An 18,640-nucleotide genomic window follows, 5' to 3' on the forward strand; every position below is an offset into this window, starting at 1 on the left:
TTTATTTACGCCCAATCCTTATCATCTCCATTGATATTTTTTTGCCTTGTGTATAGACGACGGGAATCTTGTCACAGGTAAAGAATTCAAAAATATTTACAAATAGCGAAAAAAATGCAAAAGGATAGCACTTTGGTTATAAAGAAACTGAAGATACTTTTTCCAACTTTGCAATATTACCTGGATCTTAGATAAAGAATAACAAACACAATGACCGTGCTTGCCCAGACTTCACAAAGATTACAAGATATCTTAATAATTCTTTCAACGCATCAGTATCAGATTGGAGAGGAGGCCCATGCCTTGATCGCGTCGGTCGCAAGTAGAAGTTGATCCAGGAAAAACAAAACAAAACTCAAGGCCAATCATCAAGAGATTGTTGAGAAAATAAAAAAATAGTCATGCAAATAGGTCAAGAATGGAAAATTTATAAGAATGCATTTATAATTCTACAACCAACCATTAGAACACTACCCGCACTTAAATTCCCTTCTCTGCTAGCTACCAAAATGGGGAGGCCAAAAAACAAAAAAGAAAAATCACCATTCTACTCAACTATCCTAATTACCCAAGATATTATACCCGAATAATGCAAAATGAAGGTCCGATATGATCAACGCTTAGCCATCATATGCTACAGAGTACAACACACCAAGTTCAAATCAAATCGCCCTGAAAATTCAACCACCGGACAGGCTAGGCTTTGAGTCCACCTGCCGCTATCTCCTGCAGTGTTAGAATTGCCCTAAAAGTCCATTGATTCCATTACCCTAAAAATGTCCCAAAATAGATCCTTCAATTGTACTTTCTCAAGCAGGTACTGGCACTCAGGAAGCAACAGCCTTCTCAGATGAGTTCATGCTCAATCCACCAGCTCGGTTCGCTCGGCCACCTCCATTCCCTGCATGCTCAACCCTCTGGTATCCGCCCTCACCACCACGGTTTGCTGAGCCACCACGACCGCCCCTGTTTGCAAACTCTGGTCTGTAGTTGAAGTCCCCCCTGCCATAGCCCCTCCCACCACCATAGTTACCACGCCCTCTTGTCCCATCGTTGCGGAATCCACCCCTACCACTTGGAAAGCGGCCTCTGGCAACTGCACCATGAACATAAGCCTTGTCAGTGATCTGGCCTAAAGCATTAATGTACAGGAGTTACTAAGGAGCTATGATACCTGTTGATGGTACTACCTACGATACCTGTAGATGGTACTACCTATGACACTTGTGGATGGTACTATCAGACGGGTATGATACCTGTTGATGGTACTACCTACAATACCTGTATGATGCCTGTGGATGGTACTACCAGTACGGTATGATACCAGTGCTCCAGATCAATGCCACACATGTACCAACTGGTAGGCCCTACAGGCACTGATCCGGATTGTCCAGGCGATGCTACATCAGATGCCAATAATGCATGATATCATGAAACTTAAACGAAGAGTCCAACACCATTCATCAAAAACCAAATGGCATTCAATGCATACAGATTCCAGACTGCCTGGACACAGCAAGCAAGATGTTTTGAGTGCAGGCTCAACATTTTTTTAAGCTGACCCACTTAGCCAAGTGTGTGGAGCCCTTGTGGGCCATCATCAAAGCAGCCTCAAGAGGGAAAAATGGAGAAGGATCCCAATATCGTAAGACCATAAACGCCTTGTCCGTCTTAAAAAGTGAAGGTGAAAGTTTAATAATACAGACCACTTGCAATAAAAAGACTACCATCAATGGACTGATTAGCATATTCGCCCCCAATTTGTCTGGAACAGACCTATGTTCTAGAAACAGACAGCTTAAATTGTGAGGGTAGCCTCATTTTTGGGCCACACGCATTAAGTACCAAAGGCCAAATGCTCCTCACATTAAGCTCATAAACGAAAATATTCATTAGACAATAACGAGAACCATGAAGACACTCATTATCCACTTACCTCGAGAGCTAGATGGTCTCTTCTCTTCGACATAAGCCTGACGACCACCGATTGTAAGAGGTGAAGCCTGCAAGACAATTAAGATTAATTCCCAAGCCAAATAAACTGAAAACTTGCACAAGGTAAGACATTTTTATATAGTCTTTAGTCTAAATGCAAACATGAATAAATTCATTAACCAATTTGAATGAATAGGTCATACCTTCATAAATATAACTCAATCTTCTGCTACTATAGTATAAAATTGGGCAATTGTACTAACAGCAACTCCCTTACTAGAGGTTTGAAAAGAAACCTTAATTTACACATGCACCACTAGCACCTATGAATAATATTTGACCACTCGCTGGCAGAAATAATTAAAAACAAACAGATATTAAGTCAATGTGTATAGGTGTACTCAAATTAATAATAAGCATATTCCCACTTTCCCAAGATGCAATGAAGGCTCCAAAGATTAATTTAATCATTTCTAATCTTGCTTCCCTAAATAAGTTGAATATTGAACAAAAACATAATGATAGGATCCCTCCTTGGAAAACCAATAAGAAAATAAACAACAAAATTGGCCTGAAATGAACCATCATTAAAGCATTTGCATCTCAGGAAAGAAGTCTTAACGGGCCCCTATCTCAATGGCCAAGAACATTTTTGGGGATAAAAGGGAAGAAAAGAAAAAAACACCATGAGAAGTTCCAGCATGATTCTCTACTCCTTCAAAACCTTTGGCAGTACTAGCAAAAGATGAAGCCTATATCCAGACTTGTAATCACAAAGAGATAAATCCCCAAAAATTGTTAAATCATCAAGAAGAAATTTTTTTATGAAACACCTCAAAAAGTAAAATCATTAAAAAAAATATTGAACAGATTGGCAGTAACTTGAAAAACTCAGAAAGGCTTTCTGCCTAAGGACAGAAGAATTCTCATACTTGGTACATGCAGCACAAATTCCACCAACATGACCAATTGTCTCCAGAGTACTTACAATAAATATATACTCACCTATGTCACAGGGATTCGGCCAGACAGGTGCCGCGCCTGCGTCGACGCGACGCGATGCGGGTGCGGCCAACCCGACCCTGGGTGCATTGACCGCACCCAGGGTTATTTTGGTCCAATTTTTTGATTTTTTTTTTTTTAAATTGCCCTACGAAATGGGCTGCGGAATTTAAAAAAAAAATCTGCTGACAGCTGACCGCACAGCAGGACCCGCCCCTTGCTGGATTTTGATTTTGATTTTGGCCTTGATAGCTTCTGTCTCTTTAGAGTTGCCTATTCCCTGATGAGGACTTCCAGATTCTTCACCTCTCCCCACCCCTTGCTGGATCCCTGCAGATAGTGATGAGAGAATGAAAGGACAGAACAGCCGAAGCGTGGATGCCTGCTTGCTGCTGCTGCGCTTGTTTTATAAAGGGGCACTTGTGTCCACAACATCTGACGAGCTTTGTTGGCATCCCATGCTATTCCTGCCTCCAAACAATTAATTCGCAGCGTTGGAAAACATACTGTTAACTTGGAAATGATAATCCTTCTTCCACAAGGATTTTCTCTCTCCATAATAAATGATAATGGTGGTGGTAGCCTTGGTGGCTATTAGTATTCACTTTTGTCCTGACGAGATGGGTGCTCTAGCCGTAGCCTGGTGTAGACCTCTCTTTTCCACATGTCAAATCCAATAAATTTCTTTTAGCTGTCATCCAGAGTCCAGACCGGAGATCTGGGTGCAACTATATATAAATGAAATTTGAATAACCCTAGGCAGTGGCATGGCAGTGGCGGTGGAGCCGTAGGCCTCGTGAAGACTCTCTCTCTCCAACAAATCACATCAAGCCTTTCGCTTATATTTTTTTTCGTGAAGACCAGGGAGTTTCAGACATGATTGAATCATGACAGTCAGCAGAACGCAGCAGGCTGGGTCGATCAGATTGCCAATCCTTTTGGTTCATCAATTTTGTCCCGTTGCGCCAAAGTACACAACAATTATGTCCCATTATAAGTCCTAGGAATATATATATATATATATATATATATATATATATATATATTTGCCGCACCCCCGCACCCGGGTTTTTTGGAAGTGCCGCACCCGCACCCATGTGACATAGATAATCACTATGTCAAAGAACTAAATAATTTGTATTTTATGCTCTTGAATGTCGCAACCAAGTAAAGGTTATAATGACACGCACAATCACACACAACAATGGCATATTGTCATCTTCCTTTCCAAAGCCAGACACCAGCATCTAAAGGAGAACAACCCATCTCAACCTCGGTTGGTGGTGTTCTAGCAAACCTAAAACACTAATTTAAGAAATCAACATAATAGACAAACAGATCCAATTTTTTGAAAGCAAATTTGTGCCAGCTAGTTTCTTCGTTTGTCATCAGCATTAGCTTACTGATAATCATACCAAAACTTCTCCATTTAAGGAACCAAAAAAAAGTAGATATGTCCCATTCCTATAACGCCCTCATCTAGATAATGACTAAAAACCAAAATCTATAACTTCGATAGTGTCCATCAACCCTTGAATGAACAATATCTAGACCGACTTGTTAAACCAAGGATAATATTGCATAAATAAGCAATAGCTAACTCGCAATAAATTGCAGTTGTTATAAGCACAATCTTCTTGATGTAAATAACTCACCTCTCATACACATATCCTTCTGAGACCTGAACTGACTCAGACTAATCACTTAGACCACAAACACCCACTGATAAAATAGAGAAATCCTTCATTATATCAGACATTCCATAGAACACTACCACGAGACATCCTCTGAATAACTAATGATATTCATCAATAACCAACACACAACTAAATAATGATACAGACAAGCTCTTAACCAAACTCTAACGGGGAATAGTTTGATCCTCCCATGCATAGTTCCTGGACTAGTTTCAACCTCTGCATGCATGTTTAAACCATTTCAACTTTACAAACACCCAATAAGATGTCACTCCTTGTTGTGATACGTTGTTTTCTCTCATGACTCATCATGAAGTCAACAAAATCATAATCCTGCACTTATTTTCTCATGGAAGCCACCTGCATTTGGAATTAGAAAATTATGCTAAACAATAATTAAGTTTTATTACGTTCTCCTTCAGTTTAATGGTAGAAGCACAAGTTCACACATCAATTTAAATGGATAGCATTTTCAGTGTCTGGATAAAAGAAAACCCAGATATTTTAACATAGGTTTTCAAATGATTGTGCAGGCAAAAGTCCTGTGTGCTTTTGATGATATCCAAACACTAGGTAAGTTTTTGGGAAATAGGGCAAATCAGATGCCATGTTTAAAAATATCCTGTCTTTTTGGAGTTAAGCAAAAGAGAAAATCCAACTTCACTTGTTCGTCTTCACAATCCCTAATTAGTTAATTTCCATGATACGTCACCCAAAAAGAAAAGATTGATATACCATGGTAGTTTCCTCAGTGTAGCGCAACTACCACTTACACATCTGGGAAGATGTGTACATTCACTACAATTACCTGTAGCAGGTTAGAGGACCTGGATTATGTTGTTTGTTCTTTCAACTGGCTGGACTTTTCCACCCTGTGAAGCCTTACATTACTATGTAAATTCCATATGGGGCAGCCAAATGTTTGTGTACTTTATGAATTCCCCTTGTGGTGGTGGTGGTAATTTCTTGTTTCTTCTATAATTTCTTGTAAGCTAAGTCAATTTTTAATCCGGCATTAAAGCTTAATAATTCTGTGATAATGTCTTAAAAAGTGGCAAAACATCTCAGCTATATGTAGTACTTGTTGGCAAGATTGCTCGACTGAAAAACCATACCAACCTTAACAGTACAAATTCTACAAATAAATATTTAGACTCAGGAGAAAAGAAAAACAGGCTTGACGAGGAAAAAAGGGCAACTTCAATAAGCAATAAAACAAAACTATTAAATTAATTCAGCAATTAGTAACCAAACCCACACACGAGAGCAAAAAAGAGATCAACAGAAAAAATCATTAAGAAAGATAATAGCTAACAAAGGGGCTATTTTTCCACAGACAATTAAAACTTTACAAGACAACTTGAAAAAATAAAGATAGAAAAACATAAAAGTACCTTCAACAATGATGAGAAACCAATACTGAGAAAAATCTCAAATATTTATTTGCAACATACAGCATTCATGGAAGAATTTAAAACTTGGCAACACCAAATGCCATCTAGTTCAGGAAACAAAATAAATAACAGAAAATTGAGAACCTATTATGCATAAGCCAGTCTTCATAACACAAGAATTTGGAAACAGCTAAAAGAGCCTTACAAACTAATGTAGACATACTGTAGATACAGGGATGCAGCCATTTTAATGAAATTTTCCATAACAAATAGAAGGGGATAGCATGGGAGTAAAAATGTAGTATTCATGTGACATAGTCATAAGACCACCAAATATCGCACTATTTTGGATTCATTGTGTTCTAAAAAAAATCCAAAAAAGAATAAAAACTCCAAAATATCACAACAAAGTTACAAACTAAGAAATAAGAATCATCTATTTTGCTTTCTAAATTTTCAACACATCAACATCACCATCATCATTATTATCGGTAACAAGATGTTCCCAAGAACCCACTTATGTTTAAATTGCCCAGAGAACAAACTCCCATTAATATTATCACCAATATTGATGGCCATGAGAAGTAACACAATTTCAAAATGTACCAACTGAACAAATTAATAGTGTATATCCAGGACAAAACAGAAAAGGCACCCTCATCTTTAGATGACTTAAGGAATAAAAATTGAAAAAATAATGAAATAGCAGCCACTAACCACCTTCACCATTACCCAATGGCATATGATCAAACAAATTGCTGATGACAACTTGAGAAAACAACCGACAAGCTGATGACAAACTGATTTTCAGTTTAATGAAATCTAAAGAAAACTCGTTCAAGACTAACTTGACTCAATCATAGATAGTTGGGAATATATAAACACCATTTTCAGCATTTAAAAAACTTCATGTAGATAATATAACCTACAAGTAAAAATAGGAATTATAACGACTAGACAGAACCTTACATAAACAGTAATTGCTGCAGAGTTTCTGACTGTTAGATCAAAATGAAATAACAAAATAGAATGAGGACAAAACCAAAGTAGAAACTGCATAAACAAGGATAAAAGAATATCAAATATTCATGTAACTTTAATAGCATAACTATAACGTTTCCAGGATATTTACTTCAATTGCACTTTGCACAGAACTGGATGACTCAAACTCCACAAAGCCAAAACAGAATCCTTGTTGCTGCACCAAGATTAAGAAACCAGTAATAAAAATAGTTAGATTAATCAATTGTTAATAAATATAATAAACAAACATGACATTTATGGGTCCATACCTTGTTACTCCTAACTTGAACACCACCACTCTTAATAGGACCAAACCTCTTAAACTCCTCCTCGAGTTGGGAAGGAATAGCATTCAAGGGGAGGCCCCTTATATAGATCGAATACCCATCAGAAGCTGCAACATCATAGAACTGTTAGACAAGGAATATTGGACAGAAAAGATAACATTTTAGACAAGCAATTTTCAGGACATAATGTTTGACGCAAAACCTTCAGCCTCCTGTACGCTGCTGCTTTCAGCAGCATTTGAACTTGGTGCAGACACCTCGGGTGCAGGCACTGGTGATGGAGCAGGCACCACTTGTTTTTCTGGAGTTGGAGCAGCTAGCCTGGCAGGAGAAGATACTGGAACCGATGAAGGAGCAGCATTCTCCTTCATTACCTTCACCTGCACCATGATATATCATTAACTGATCGGTTAATCTTATACCCTACCCTCTAACTTCAGGGAGAGAATTTCAAAGGTGAAAAGCGTGTCCTATGAACTAGAAAACTTACAATTGAAGCATAAGACTTCTTAGGAGCTTCTTCTAGAGCTGAAGAAGAAGTTGAATCAACAGCAGCCTGTGATTCAATGTGAATCTCATCAAACACCTCATCAATTACAACTTCCTCTTCCACTAGAGAATCCACCTCATAATCTGAAGGATTGTAGACTTCCTCCCCATCATGATCTTCCTCAGACAGATCAGCAGCTTCGTCTGGCACATGATTCTCCTGAATAGGAGCAGGCTCTGCATAGAAAAAGAACGCATTCAATATCAAATTGGACACAAGGTGTGCTCAATAAAACAGAATAGCTAGGATCCCACACCTTGCTCTGGTGTAGGAGTTGCGGCATGAGCAGCTTCACTAACAGCGCTCGCCACCCCAGCATTTACTTCAAGCTGTCCAACCTCTTCCACATATCTAAAGATGTCATTTAAGACATAGTACCCTTTATCTTGAGGTGCAAGAAAGAAGGACTGAGTGAAATTCCTCTTGACATTGTCCTTTGAAATCAGGTACCCAGTCACAAGCACAAGAACTCCGCCATTAAGGGAGTTCTGAGCATCCACCGTCTTTATCTCTGCCCTGAACTCACAGTAATCCATTGAGAGTATCTTATCGTTGATCGTCTGTTCTCATTTAACACGCTAAATTCAGTACCAGGACACGCATCAATGCAATCAGATAGTTCTAAAATCCATAAAAATGCAAGCAGAAATATGTTCTAATATTAACAAGGTGAACCAAAATAGATTTTGGGTTCCTAATGATAGACATTACAGCCAGTGTTTCCAAACGAGATGCCCTCACAGACACGTACATTTTGTGAACACCCGAGAATTCCACTCGACAATATCAAAGAAATAAACAAAGACATTGAATATCAGCATGAGCTAGCAAGTCAAATGATGAAACGTAGCCATAAACAATGCAGATCTACCAAATAAAAAGACGCTCATGGAAATTACATACTTGCATTGTGGTGATCGAACTCATCGCTCCTTGGGCATCGGGGCGGCCGAGCTTGCTCGAATCCTGGTAAAACCGATAAACCAGCTCGGGCGATTGGTGCAGGATATGGTAGTACTGGTGCACGAAGGCATTCCCCACCTGACAATCAACCAAATATTTGAAAAAACGAAGATAAAAAAACAAGCCCTAAAATCAAGTAGCAAGCCAGAAACAACCGAGCAAGGACTAAAAAAGAACACATACCACTTGAGCAGTAGGGCAAGATCCAGCAGCAGCTTGCTGAGAAGCCATCTCAAACCCTAAAACAAACACCGAAAATAGATTAAAAAAACGAAATAAAAAAAAAGGGGGAAATCACAACTAACCAAAAGAGAACCCTAGAAACCCGAAGCTGGGCCGAGCACAGACCCATAAAACCCTAAGAAACCAACGAATCACCGGTTCCCAGATCCAAAGGAGCACCGGCGATCCGACGACCGGAGAAAAGGGGCGGAAATCGCCGAATCGCGAAACGAAACACCAATGGAGAGACGATCCAACTCAAGAACGGAAGCGAGGATCGAGTAGGGAGAGAAGACGAGGGTTACTTGATCGGAGATCGAGCGAGTCCCAGACGATTCGGCGCTTGCGGAAGCGATCTAGGGTTTGCAGAAGGAGTGAGGGAGGAACTGTCGCCTTCTTCCTCTTCCTCCCACTCTTCTCACCACTTCGTCAACGAGGAGCCGAGTTTCAGAGAGAGAGAAAGAGCGAGAGTGAGGAAGAAGACGAAGCGAGGGTTTTCCCTTTTTATATACCGTCCCTCTGGAACAAACTAAGAGGCAAACCCCAAAACCCAAAGGGTTAAAGAAAACCGGGATCCCTTGCATCATCAGCCCTGGATTCTATACATATTACGTGAATGCCATGAATTGAATCATTCCAAGGCCTCATTGCTTCCGAGTCGGTTCGATCCACGGCGTCGTCGCTAGGTGTGTCGTGAGGCCCCACCAGCGTTTTCCTCTTTTCGGTGAGGGTTCTCGTCATCAATAAAAAATAAATAAAAAGCCCAGGATCGAATCCCTCTGCCACATGGGGGCGGTTCTGGTAAGGGTCCCCCTAACCGCAGCCTACTTATCAAAAAATATAAAATAAAGGTGTAAATGGGTCGGGTTTGATTCAAACCTAAGTGAGACCAAACTCAGATCTGATTTAAGATGCTGCTATAGGGTCCAGACCTAAGTCCAATCTGACCTATTATAAGAGAAATCATACTTCGATTCTATAAGAATTAGATGAACAAGACTCGGACCATACCTGATCAAATAATGAGATTAATTTCCCTCAAGGCTTGGATTGTTTTATTTCTATGTAAAGGAAAGGGTTTTTATGGGAATAGGCACAGGTTTCCAACAAAAAAAACCCTGGCCAACACAGTTTTCTTATGAAAAAGCTTCATAAGGGGAAGGATCAAAGCATCTACATGTAAAAAAATGACAGGTGGAGGAAAAAAAACACAGACCCACTTGTGCCAGTATATATGGTACATTCTCACCATAGTGATTTGTTGTTTGTTTCTTTCATAGCGAGAAAGGAGTATATTATAACTATCAACTCAACACTTTCTCATGAAAGTTGCACGAAAGGTCTGAGAAAAAAAAATTTAAAATGCATCTAACATAATTCAATTTCAAGGTACACAAGTGTTAGGCTTTGTTTCATTCCCTTGTAAATAATTTTTTTTTAAGAGAATGATCATATATTTCTAAAAGATCGTTCAGTTCAGTCTAGCGTTTATAAGGGGGGAAGGTATAAGCTTTTACACGCGAAGGTACCAAAGGATTTACACATAAAAAAGTGATAGGTGGTAGAAAAAACTGTGGCTCACTTGTGTGGTGACACTTTTCCCATCATAATAATGATTTGATGTTTGTTTGGTTCATGGTGAGAAAGGATTACATCAGGTTTTCCCTTTATCCGGAAAATTTCATGAAACAACGAGGCCTTTTGGTCTAAATACCAAACACCACAAAGTAGTTCACAAGCATATGATCACATTCAAACACTTGAATTCTCAAACTTCTCTTTTTTTCTGATAGCCTGAATTTATGAAACTTAATTGTATTCAACGTGTCACCTTTAGAGCGTATCATAGTCTTCATGCAGTACTGTTAAACTCCCCGTAACAAGACCTAATCATGCACAATTCAAGATACACAATTCTTAGGTTTTTGCAGCATATGAAATACAAAAACACAACCAAGTTCATGAACATGATCGCGTTCAGGCGTTCGAGTTCGTGAAATCCTCTCTTTCTGATGGTCTGAAATTGTGAACGTAAAGTGATAATCTTCAGTAAATGGCTACAGCTCGAAGAAATATTTCCCAATTGAATAATACGGGTAATGGCATATTGGTTATTTAATGAAAAAACAAGGCCTCATTTTTAAGGGTTAGAGAAAGTGTCCCCCAATATGGCTTTTCCCTGAAGCGCCAGCGGCACATGCGAATGTGTGCTGACCTCATATGAACACGTGACAAATTTTCATTGCGAACTTTCCAGAGAAACGACCTTCAGGTCCACACCGATTGGTAGGTCTGCGAGCGGATCGAATATCCAATTCGAGACCGACAATTACTTTCGGATTCGGATCCTTACATCAAGATCCAAATTTAGATTTGGATCGGATTCAGTTATGCTAAGTTGGATTTCTTACAGTATTTTTTGTTGCTGCATCGTATTTGGATCCAGATCAAAATCCAACATGATTTCATTTTTGTACATGTAAAGAACTTAATAATTTCATCGTTTTTACTGGGCCCACTATTACCACATATGTCTCGGTTCAGATCTACATTGTATATTTGAGATTCAAATCTAGCAAGATCTAGCTAGACCACAATATCCAATCCTTTTGAAGTCGTAACCTATAAGGTTGTGGATCAGTCGAGTTTGTACTAGATACCTAATCCAACCTGAATTTGAATACCCTAAGGGCATGAAAATCTCTAGCCCGAATATTACTCGGGTCAATATGAACCTAATCCAAATAACATGTGGTTCGGGCTAACTTGATTTTTTTATATGTATTTATTTAGAGAAACATATACTTTAAATACCTTTAAACAATATGGGTCAGCTTTGGGATTCATTTTCTTGACCCGATAAAATCATGGTTGGGTACTCTAACCCAATTGGCTGTTAATTGGGGTTCCGGTAAACCCGGAACTGACACGAACCCTGCATATCAGACAGCCCCAGCTGCTACAGGTGGATGTCGGGTTGAGTACCAGATGGTTTTCGAGTGCCTGACCCGGGATGCCTGGGTTTGGACTTTGGACTGCTTCTGCAGCGAGAGATCCGATAATACCCGGGCCTAATTGACACCCCAACAACAAGGCATTGCGGCATAGGTCTGAGTGAAACAAAGCTAGTAAGCTACATACTTAATAAGGTGACTTGGCTCGAGCACAGACAAGTTTACCCGGATCCGACCCAAATCCCATGAGACCTGTGCCCAATCCGAACCCAATAAACGTGAGATCAGGGGCTGTCAACTGGTCACGGTTGCAGCTTGCTCTGTCGGGCTTAGGGCCTAGGGGTGCAAATGAGTAGGACTCGAACTGGATCATGGATCCAAATCTGAATCAAAATTCAGATCCGAATCAGTTTCCAGGAGGTAAGGTTGAATCCAAACACTCGTTCTGGAAAGAATAGTACAAAAACAAGCTATTTACAAATAAAAAAGATGTAGTTAGGTTGGATTTTGAATTGGATCAATTCTAGATCCGATTTAAAATGTTGATTTGAATCCAACCCGAATCAGAAAGTAATCTGATTGAACAAATCCAAATCGGATCCAAAAGTACATTCGTATCTTACTTAAAAGGATCAATATCCCCAAAAAACATGTCAGACTTGGAACGGATATCATACCATATCTGGTTCATTTGCAGCCGAGCATCGAGTTCGGGTCAGATATTGAAGTTCTAGAGGATGACCAGGATCTTACCTGTTTAAAGGCCTACCCAAGAAATATGAGCCCTCTACTTGATGGAATGAAAAAACAAGGCGTTTTTCTTTTCTGCAACTGGTGGTGGCGTCTTACTTTAAATTGGACTATGCATCAATAAAAGATGCAGACTAGGGATGTAAATGGATCGGTTTGGCCAGATATCTTTTCGGTTCGCTCACATTATTATGATACAGATCCTAAAAATAGCATCCAATTGTGTGCAGATTCAGATCAAGCCAAAAACACATGCAGCTATGATATGTGTGTGTAGGGGGTGCGTGGAGATGTAAATGGGTTGGTCTTAGATCAGATCTAGGCATTACCAAGTCCGACCTAATTAGATATACTATAAATGGATCTCCATTTGGGTTTGGCATCGAATGGGGATCAGCTAAAACCAAATCTAGACCGACTAAACTTAAACACAACATTTACATATGTCTAGATTAGGATTTAAACTTAGATTTGCATCCAAGATTCAATATAGAGTGCATAGCTGATATTAACCGGACTCAACCACTACAAGAAAACAGGTCATTACTGACAAAAAAATAGCGACAATAAATTATCGTCGTTAATAAGAATTTAATTTCAATGATATATAATGACGTGGTGAAAAGAACAATTGCCGATGATAATTTATCATCTCCCTTATCCCATCAGTAATATGAAAAAGAACATGTGAAAGATGGTCAGAAAGAGATATTGCTTATCATCGATTTGAAACTACAACGATAATTAATCGTCACAATAAATCTTTTATAATTACGATGATAATTAATCATCGCCAATTACCAGACGACGACAAATATTTATCGGTATTAAGGATATAGCTGACCAGTTTTATCGTCGGCTATGTCTATTTTTTAAAATTTAAAACTAACATAGCCTGCGATCAATTATCGTCGCTCTAAGAAAAATAGCCAATGATTTTTATCGTCGGTTATATCCATTCTTTTATTTTGAAACTAACATAGCCGACGATAAATTATCATCAGTATAAGGAAAATAGCCAATGATTTTTATCGTCGGCTATGTTAGTTTTAAAATTAAAAAACAAGGAACAAAAATTGGATATAGCCGACGATAAAAATCATCGATTGTATTTCTAGTACCGACGATAATGAATCATTGGCTATGTCAGTTTCAAAATTAAAAAAATGGATATAGCCGATGATAAAAATCATCAGCTATTTTACTTATATTGATGATAAATTATCATCGATTGACAATTATATTGATGACGATATTTATCATCGGTTTTAAACTAACTTAGCCATTCATAGATTACAGATAATCAACATATGGATGACGATAATTATTATCATCAATAGATTATAAATAATCAATATAATTTATTTCATTGATTAACTAAGAGTGGTTTTAAATGGAAAATGATTGTACTATATGGCAAATATCACTAAAAATGAAATATGTATAATGTTTTCATGAAAATCACTAATTTTGCACGATATTCGGTGGGAAACTCACAACAATCCTTGTAAAAAAACCCTCACGAGTTTCACAAATATACAACTAAAATTGCAAAAATCCATACGAAACTATATTACATGTGAATTTGTCAAGAGTGTCGTGATAGTAGTTGCAAAAGTGTACTTTTGGTGTTGAAATCATGAAAAGATTGCAGAATTGTCAGACTTTCACATGCAGTCAACTTTAAGAGATTCAAAGTTTTGTTTTAGCTTGATAATTTACATGTATATATAGGGTTTGTGTTCATTTTTTTTTGTTTGTATATGGAAAGTGTGGTAACCCTTTCCCTCTAGAACATGAGTAAAATATATATCCTCAAGGATATACACTCAAATACTTAGAAAGCCATATCTCATTCATTGGGCAAAATTGGAGAATTTCATAAAGCCAATCTGCTTCGTCTCATCGAGATGAAGAGAATGACATACTCACATTTTTTTGCAAAAAATATCGACAAAACCCCTAAAATGTGCAGACTTTACAAAATATCCCGTAATCTTCACATAAATATCTTACAAAAATATCTTGTGGGACCCATAAATATCTCATAGAAATATATAGAAGGACCCGAGAAGGGACATAACTATCCATATTCAAGAAGGTAGGGGTAAAAAGGAAAAACGGGTATGTTTAGCCCTTGGGGTGGGGCCCACACCCAAGGCCTATAAATACCCCCCACCCCCTTTAGAAAAAAGGGTTCCTCCCTTCTCTCTCTACTTTCTCTCTTTTGTTTTTCTCTTCCCTCTCTCTTCTTTCTCGTTTCTCTCTTGGTTTTAGCCTGGACCAAGCCCAATTGAGGTGAACTTGGACTTGTGTAATCCAGCCTGAGCCTACTTGGGTCCAGCTCACTTGACCTACCAGGTTAGCTTTTCTTTCTTCTCTTTTGTTTTTGGTCCTAGCCTAGGTCAAGCCCACTTGACATAGACCGATCCCACTTGAGGTGAGCTTAGACCCAGCTGACCTAGACTGAACCCAATTGAGTAAAGACCCCTTGGTCTTGACAACTTGACCTCCTCTATCTTTCTCTTAACTAGGTTTAACTCATCTAACCTAATCTATCCTACTTGAGGTAGGTAGTCTCTGCCCACACGAAAACCATCTTGTGCTTTAGAAAACTGATTGGGGTTGGGTTCATATTCTCTTTGTATAGAGTGTACGAAATTACCTATGTGGCATTTAACGTTCTAATAAGAAAAATTATGTTGTTGAACTTCTTCAAAACTTTATGCTTATCGAGGTAGATACTGATGGTACCACCTTGAGTGACATATTAGATCTGATGAACCAAAAAGTTTGGAGGGTCTTCAAGTCACTTGGAGATCAAGAAGCTCGGTTATCCTGAAGATCTAGAGATTTACCCTGCTACTGCAGCAGAATGATGCATATGGAACAACCTAGCAGGGTTTATTTCGACATGTAAATTGTCGCCCCGCTATTGTAAGACCCGTAAATTTGTAGTGAAAATTTTGAATAAATTCATGAGGCATTTTTATGTGAAAATAACATATGAACCCGAAATGCAAAATGAATAGATTTCAACGAACCAGTTATACTTAGGATGTACGTATCCTCACAAATATATGCTCAAACAGTCAGGGAGATGGTGTACCATTTTTTAGCAATGATTTTAGAATGATATTTTTACAATGAAAACAAGGGAAAATCAACCACCAAATAATAAAACTGAACTTCTACAATAGTGGCGAGTGTGGGTCAAATCCATAGGGAATGAGATAAATATCCACAATTCAAATCCAAATAAATCACTTTATTAATACTTGAGAACGTTTTCAATATCAAAAATCTAATACGTTCACTAGAATGAGCAAAAATCAACTGAAAGCACAAAAATTATAAACTATGTTGCTCAAGCACTCCTCCATGTCTAAAAGGGCATCTCCATCCTTTCAAAGCTTATCAAAATTGTCAATCCTTTGTCTTAAGGATGCCTTTAGACCTGTAGTGTGCTTGTAAGCCTATAAAAATGAAAATAAAAAGTTAAAAAATATAACCATTAAAAATATTTCAGAATTGCAAATAAACCTAACTCTAAGAACATACTATAACAAATTATTATATGACTCAAATAAAAGCAACCCTACTATGAAAATTTTCACAAATGCAAGTAATCTACTTTATCACAACTCTACTAAACTATGCACTTAAACTATGTATACTGCAAAAATATAAAAAAATTATAAAAATTAATTTGTCTAATGTAATGTATGTTTTACCCATGCTATAGTGCAAAATTGAATTTTGAGACAATCTTTAGAAATTGATGAGCTTCAGGGATAGATGAAATCCAAAATTTATGAAAATCAATTTGTTGAACTCCTGACAAGTGTGAGAAACAAACCCTTTTTACATAACTCAAAAATTTCTCTGAAATCTCAAGATATCAACGTTTAAAGAGCACATTAATTCCAGAATTTGGTTTGTCATGAAATTCAATTTTTTGACAGACCAATTTTTGGAAAATGCCTAAAAATCTGACCAATCAACTCTAAATGAAATGAAATTTGGTTTGCACTCAAAAGACTCGTGTATTAAAAAAATAGAATAATTTGAGCTCAAAACTCATAAAATTTCCATATGAAATAACAAGTGCAACAGGTCAAAATTTCAGGTTCAAAACTCAATTCATCAACAATTGAAGATATATCAATTCATGCACTGATTGGATTCAAAAGACGTGGAGTATAAGACCTACAACTATGCTATACTGAAGAAAATAGAGGAAGTAGTTTTGCTAAAAACAAAATTAAAATAACAAACTAAATTACTTTGCTAAATATCAAATAACGCCCCTATAAGGACTCTAACCTTTATCTATGCAAGAGATCGATAAGAAGAAAGAATAAAAATTGACTATGACTCCAACTTACTATCCGGTTTTAAATAACTCCAACACTAATCTAACTCCGATTATCTTGTTGGAAGACGACTTTAAACAAAAGCAATTTAACTTCTAATTTAAAGTTTGCAAGTAAAAGTAAAACTAATGTAAAGGCTAACTAAGCAAGAAGTTAAAAATGATACACTAATTGCCTATGTCGTCCCCCTATGCGGGACCTACTAGAGGAATATTTAAAAAGAAAAGAGAAGAAATGGATAAAATATATAGAGAAAATAAAAGAATTAAGTAACTACCCTGCAATGCAAATTCTATTTCCTAAATGAAGAAATGCTCAATTAAAGTCCAAATATACTATATTGACATAACTAATATGAATGAAAATTCAACTAATGCTAGACTTATTGCTAATTAAGTGGGACCATGCCAACTCATTTGTGATGATAGGGTTTTAAAAAATGCTAGCCCTTGGGGCCCACATGGTTTGACTAGCTCTACATATTAAGGAAATTGTTCTTTCCTAAAGCCTATAGGATTTTAATTAAAGAAGGTGATTTAAATTTTAAATCACCTTACCAAACAAGAGAAGGAAATCCTTCTCAAGGTTGGCGTATTCAAAGAAGACACCACATCCTTCTTATTTTGACTCCAAGAAATTAGCAACCTCCTCAATTAAAAAAAATGTCCAAGCTCATGTCTTAAATGCCTAAATTGCCCCTCAAAAAAATTGACCTCTTTAAGCTATACTAAACATAAAATACTCAAAAAACTATATGATATCAAGGTTAAACTAATGAATGATCAAAATAAAAGAAAATAAAGTAAAGAAAAAATGTGAAAGGCTAATGAATTACTATGCACTTTCTAACCTTGGCTAATATATCCAATGAACTATAATTTATTGCCTATTTGCAGCCTAAACTCAAATATCAAAATATTAAAGGCTCAAATACCCTTACTGGAAAAAAAACTCAACACAACTCAACAATGGCAGTCGTCCCACCTGGAGAAGACAGTAGTCCCATTAAAAAAAAAACCATTGATTTTACTCTAAATGCAAACCGAACCAACAAGCAAATTTTTTATGATTTTATGATACTAAAATAACTTGATTTAGACTATCAAAAGAATGCATCTAATCTACCACCAAATAAATGAAAATCAGACAAAAAAAAAACACTGAACACACTCTAAAACTGCTAGACTCGATCTAGCCAAGATAAAAAAAATGAGAAACTAAACAAATGAAATGAAAGGGACCTACTAGTCGGTCCAAAGTTCGAGGATCCTCCCACGTCTTTCACCTAGATGAATGTCTTCGTGCACAACCAACACCCTTTAAGAAGAGACACGATGGAAGGAGAGGTGAAGGAAGTGGAGAAAGAAAAGAGAAAAACAACCTGAAAAGCTTCATGACACGATTGAAGCCTCTCCAATGGTTTATTGATTTTCTACAGGAAATACAAAATTCAGATGAAGATTAAACACTAAAACAAAACAAAACAC

General features: G+C 37.5%; 1 protein-coding gene across 2 annotated transcripts; it reads right to left on the reverse strand.

The window, feature by feature from the left end:
- Positions 1–408: 408 nt before the first annotated feature.
- LOC149843221 (nuclear transport factor 2-like) lies at positions 409–9,624 on the reverse strand. 2 transcript variants are annotated; one of them, XM_089999656.1, is made up of 10 exons: positions 9,200–9,624; positions 9,035–9,090; positions 8,792–8,929; positions 8,145–8,448; positions 7,829–8,064; positions 7,541–7,718; positions 7,321–7,445; positions 7,161–7,226; positions 1,937–2,003; positions 409–1,096 (listed from the first exon to the last, which is right to left on the reverse strand). In XM_089999656.1, exons 1-10 carry the CDS (start codon positions 9,201–9,203, stop codon positions 828–830), a joined length of 1,443 nt encoding a protein of 480 aa, XP_089855782.1. In that variant the 5' UTR covers positions 9,204–9,624; the 3' UTR covers positions 409–827. The 2 variants fall into 2 exon arrangements, with proteins under 2 accessions (XP_089855782.1, XP_089855783.1); XM_089999657.1 differs by having other exon boundaries at positions 9,379–9,620.
- Between the last annotated feature and the right edge of the window lie 9,016 nt (positions 9,625–18,640).

This window comes from Nuphar pumila, chromosome 3, assembly GCF_984573655.1.
Source record: "Nuphar pumila chromosome 3, dmNupPumi1.hap1.1, whole genome shotgun sequence".
In the NCBI taxonomy this organism is placed as follows: Eukaryota; Viridiplantae; Streptophyta; class Magnoliopsida; order Nymphaeales; family Nymphaeaceae; genus Nuphar; species Nuphar pumila.

Excerpts from the sequence above, each read along its gene's own strand:
- LOC149843221 (XM_089999656.1), bottom strand. Across the intron at positions 7,719-7,828 it reads AGAAGTCTTATGCTTCAATT|GTGAAGGTAATGAAGGAGAA; the intron begins GTAAGTTTTCTA and ends ATCATGGTGCAG. Across the intron at positions 7,446-7,540 it reads CAGCGTACAGGAGGCTGAAG|CTTCTGATGGGTATTCGATC; the intron begins GTTTTGCGTCAA and ends ATGATGTTGCAG.